Below are 5,000 nucleotides of genomic sequence, written 5' to 3'. Positions count from 1 at the left end.
ACAAAACAAAAAAACCCTCAAGTGTGGCAAAGTCTTTGATTCATGTACATTGGAATAAAAAAAAAATCAAAACTGTAACATTCGGCATACAACATACATTATAACAACAAAAAAATCACACTCAACAGTCATAGTAAAGGAAGTCCGACAAAAAAGAAATATATATTAACTTTCCACTATTCAAAACACTGACAAACATTACACGTGCGCGCGTGCGCACACGCCTGTCACTATGCACGCACCCAAGCAAACTTTTTTGTGGTTTTTTTTTTTTTTTTTTTTTTTTTTTGAAAATAGAAGAAAAGAAATGCACACATCACAATATAAGAGAGAGACAGAGCGAGATATAGACAGACAGACAGACGGACAGACACACAGACAGACAGGTCACCACTCACGCGGAAGGACGGAGAAGCGTCTGTGCACGACAGGGCCAGGACCAAAGCGAGGCAAAGGAGTTGTACGAAATTGCCGACAGGAACCACTGAAACGAAACGAAATGAAATGAACTGAAATGAAACACTTCATCAGTGGCATTTGTTTGATGCTGCTAAGCGCGTTGGGTTACGCTGCTGGTCAGGCATCTGCTTGGCAGATGTGGTGTAGCGTATATGGATTTGTCCGAACGCAGTGACGCCTCCTTGAGCTACTGAAACTGAAACTGAAACTGGAACTGATGCTGCTTTGTTCTTGATGATATTGTCGTTGCTGTGTCGTTGTTATCTTTGTTGTTGCTGCTGTTGTTGTTGCTGCTGTTGTTGTTGTTATTGTTTCTGCTGCTGCTGTTGTTGCTGCTGTTGTTATTGTTTCTGCTGCTGTTGTTGTTATTGTTTCTGCTGCTGTTGTTGTTGCTGCTGTTGTTGTTACTGTTTCTGCTGCTGTTGTTGTTGCTGCTGTTATTATTGTTTCTGCTGCTGTTGTTGCTGCTGTTGTTATTGTTTCTGCTGCTATTGCTGCTGTTGTTGTTGCTGCTGTTGTTATTGTTTCTGCTGTTGTTGTTGCTGCTGCTGTTGTTGATATTTTTTCTGCTGCTGTTGTTGCTGCTGCTGTTGTTATTGTTTCTGCTGCTGTTGTTATTGTTTCTGCTGCTGTTGTTGCTGCTGCTGTTGTTATTGTTTCTGCTGCTGTTGTTGCTGCTGCTGTTGTTATTGTTTCTGCTGCTGTTGTTGCTGCTGCTGTTGTTATTGTTTCTGCTGCTGTTGTTATTGTTTCTGCTGCTGTTGTTGCCGCTGCTGTTGTTATTGTTTCTGCTTTTGTTGTTGTTGCTGCTGTTATTATTGTTTCTGCTGCTTTTGTTATTATTTCACTGTTGCTGCTGCTGTTGATATTTTTTCTGCTGCCGTTGGTTCTGCTGCTGTTGTTATTCTTTCTGCTGCTGTTGTTATTGTTTCTGCTGTTGTTTGTTTTTGCTGTTTTTGCTGTTGTTTCTGCAGCTGTTGTTGCTGCTGCTGTTATTGTTTCTGGTATTGTTGCTGCTGCTGTAATTGTTTCTGCTGCTGGTTCTGCTGCTGTTGCTGCTGCTGCTGCTGTTGCTGTCATTTTTTACCTACCTACAGTTGTTGCTGCAGAACACTACATCATTCGTCCAGCCCCAACCTTTCCCTTCCCCGATTCATCCCCTACGCCTCCACCCCCTCCCCCCCTGCGGCCTCCACCCTTGCTAATTCCCCATCTTCCCCTTTCCACCCCCTCCCCCCCCCGTACCTCCCTCCCCTCCCCCCCAACTGACCGTGAATAAGTGCCGATTAGTGGAAGGGCCAGATCCAATGAGCCGCTCATCAAGCCCTCTGCTTAACCCCCCTCACCCCCCCACTACCGCCCCCTTTCCACCCATACCCCCTACCCCCTACCCCCACCCCACGCCCCTCCTCCGTCTCTTCCCATCTTCCTATTCCCCCCCTCCCCCGCCCATCCCTCCCGCCCCCCAGCCCATCACCCTCCCTGCATCCCTCTACCTCTCTCCTCCTGTTCTCCCCCCCCCCCCACCCCTTCCCTCTTTCCTTCCTCCCTCCTCCCTCTCTCCCACCCCTTTGATGGAGTAGAGCGGATGAGGAAGGAAGAAGAGGAGGAGGAAGAGGAAGAAGAAGAGGACAAGGAGGAAGAGGAGAAGGAAGAGGAGAAGGAGGAAGAGGAGGAAGAGGAGGAGGATCAGGAGGAGGAGAAGGAGGAAGAGGATGACGGGAAGGAAGAGGAAGAGGAGGAGAAAGAGGCAGAGGAGAAGGAGGAGGAGGAGAATGAGGGGAAGGAAGAGTAGGAGAGGGAGGAAGAGGAGAAGCAGCAGGAAGAGGAAGAGGAGGAAGAAGAGGAGAAGTAGGAAGAGCAGGAGGAGGAGGAGGAAGAGGAGAAGGAGGACGACGATGAAAAGGAGGAGGAGGAAGAGAAGGAGGAGGAGGACAGAGCTACAAACCGTGAAATAGCGATTCCCTAATGGAAACGAATCACTGCCGAAGGCCTTGATTGACAGGAATACCTCCCTGTCCTCTTCTCTTCTCCGCGTCAGACTGTCTGTCTGTCTGTCCATCTGTCTGTCTGTCTGCCTCTGTCTCTCTCTCTCTCTCTCTCTCTCTCTCTCTCTCTCTCTTTCTCTGTCTTCACTTCTCTCTCTCTCTCTCTTTCTCTGTCTTCACTTCTCTCTCTCTCTCTCCCTTTGTCTTCACTTCTGTCTGTCTGTCTGTCTGTCTCTCTCTCTCTTTCACCTCTGTCTCTCTCTCTCTCTCTCTCTCTCTCTCTCTCTCTCTGTTTCTCTGTCTTCACCTCTCTCTCTCTCTCTCTCTCTCTCTCTCTCTCTCTCTCTCTATCTATCTATCTATCTATCTATCTCTCTGTCTTCACTTCAGTATGTCTGTGTGTGTGTGTGTGTGTCTGTGTGTGTGTGTCCTCACTTCTGTCTGTCTGTCTGTCTCTGTCTCTCCCTCTCTCTTATCTCTGTCTCTGTCTCTCTCTCTTATCTCTGTCTGTCTCTTTCTGTCTATCTGTCTCCGTCCCCCCCCCCTCTCTCTCTCTATCTATTTATCTATCTATCTCTCTGTCTTCACTTCTGTCTGTCTGTCTCTCTCTGTCTCTGTGTCTTCACTTCTGTCTGTCTCTGTCTCTGTCTCTCTGTCTTATTTCTGTCCCTCTCTCTCTATCTGTCACTTGCCCCCAACTGCTGTGTGTGTGTGTGTCTGTCTGTCTGTCTGTCTGTCTGCTTCGGTACGTGTTCTTAAACGTAAATGTGTAAACTGAAGGGAAACAAAATCACATAATACAAACAAAAAGCGAACCGTTCAATCAATATATTGACCTTCCTAATAATATGCCTATTGTGTCGCCTTTTCTTTCATTTTGCAGACAGACAGACTCAATGAAGCAAAGAAAGAAAGAAAGAAAGCCTGGAAATTAATTTCCTAGCAAGCTTCCTTGCAAATGTAAGAAAACTCGTAATTCGTCCATTTAGAAATTATTTTTTCCTATTCAAAAAAATCTTCTTCTTCTTCTTCTTCCTTCTTCTTCTTGGTTTCCTTCTTTTTCTTCTTAGTTCAGTCAGCAACAGTGAAAGAGACCATAGTGGTTCTAGCCAACAAAAGGTTAACAACTGTTTGATAAAATGAACTGCTAATCAGACACGGACATTTCTTTCGAAAGAACAGAACAGGGGAAGGCGGGGAATGTTGGCGATGGATTCAGTGCAGATGTTTGAGTTTGTCACGACTGAATGTGACATGTTTGGACATGATTATGTAGGGGGTGTAAAAGTTGGGTGCCATTTTTTCTTTCTTTTTTTTTCTTTTTTTCTTTTTCTTTTTTTTTGTGGTTTGTTTTGTTTTTGTTTTTTAGATTTTTTTATTCACTCTCTGCCCACTCTCCCCCCCCCTTCCCCCAACACACATACATGCATACACACACAATGCACACACATAACGTACACATACCCGTACCCACATCCACACACACACACACACACACACACACACCATCCGCCTTCACCACACACACACAGACGCATAGACACACAGACCCACACACAGACCCCCACCCCCAGCCCCCCCTCCCCCTCCCACACACACAAAGTACACACACATACAAAGTACACACACACACACACACACACACACATCCACCCCCAACCCCTAACCCCAAACTCACACACATCATCTATCCATCCTAATTCCCAGTGCCAACAAAACCATGACGACGGGGAGTAGTAACCACCAATGTTGTATCCATCACCCACCCCACCCACACCCCTACCCCTCCCCACCCACCCACCCACACACACACACACAGCCATCCATCACAGGAAAAAAAAAAACCTTCACTCCTGCAGAGTCACTTCCCTTCGTCAGTCTCCAATGGTTCCTGTTCTGATTTCTCTTCAAAACGCAGGACACCACATACTTTTTCTTTTTTTCTTTTTTTTTCCCCCCTACTGATACAAGGATTGGTTAGTCGAGGAGCCAGACTGAACTGATGTCCCCACCCCACCCCCCACCCCCCACGACCCTTCCTTCCCCCTGCCCGGCCCCCCTCCCATCGTCGCCCCTCTAGAGAAGATACCATCACTACGTCCTTCCATTGACAATTTTGTCACAGGCTGTGACGACACCGGAACAAAAATGTTAACACCCACAGGAGTGGGGTTTGTGTGGAGAGGAAATTGAAATATGAGAACGGGGAAAGGTGGGGGTTGTGGGGGTGAGGGTTGGGAGTGCTGGGGTGATGAGAGAAGGATCGAAGGACGAAAGAACTTTGACAGCTCTCTGTCTGTCTGTCTGTCTGTCTGTCTGTCTCTCCCTCTCTCATTCTCTCTCTGTCTGTGTGTCTCTGTCTCTCTCTTTCTCTGTACGTGTGTGTCTCTGTCTCTCTCTCTTTCTTACTGTCTCTTTCTTCGCCCCTTAGAAGAGGGATACGTTGTGATTCTCTCTCTCTCTCTGTCTCTCTCTCTCTGTCTCTCTCTCTCTCTCTCTGTCTCTCTCTCTCTCTCTGTCTCTGTCCCTCTCTCTCTCTCTCTCTCTGTCTCT

At 47.1% G+C, this 5,000-nt stretch overlaps 1 protein-coding gene across 2 annotated transcripts in view; it reads right to left on the bottom strand.

The window, feature by feature from the left end:
* Positions 1-5,000, bottom strand: part of LOC143301278 (uncharacterized) — an 86,508-nt gene that overhangs the window by 52,200 nt on the left and 29,308 nt on the right. For both annotated transcript variants that reach the window (XM_076615455.1, XM_076615454.1), the window contains exon 2: positions 399-484. In XM_076615455.1, the coding sequence (XP_076471570.1) occupies positions 399-484 (86 nt within the window). The remainder of the gene's footprint in view (positions 1-398; positions 485-5,000) is intronic.

Source organism: Babylonia areolata, chromosome 27 (genome assembly GCF_041734735.1).
Source record: "Babylonia areolata isolate BAREFJ2019XMU chromosome 27, ASM4173473v1, whole genome shotgun sequence".
Classification (NCBI taxonomy): Eukaryota; Metazoa; Mollusca; class Gastropoda; order Neogastropoda; family Buccinidae; genus Babylonia; species Babylonia areolata.
Note: the sequence above shows the minus strand (reverse complement) of the source record. Positions and strands in the feature narration are given on the sequence as shown.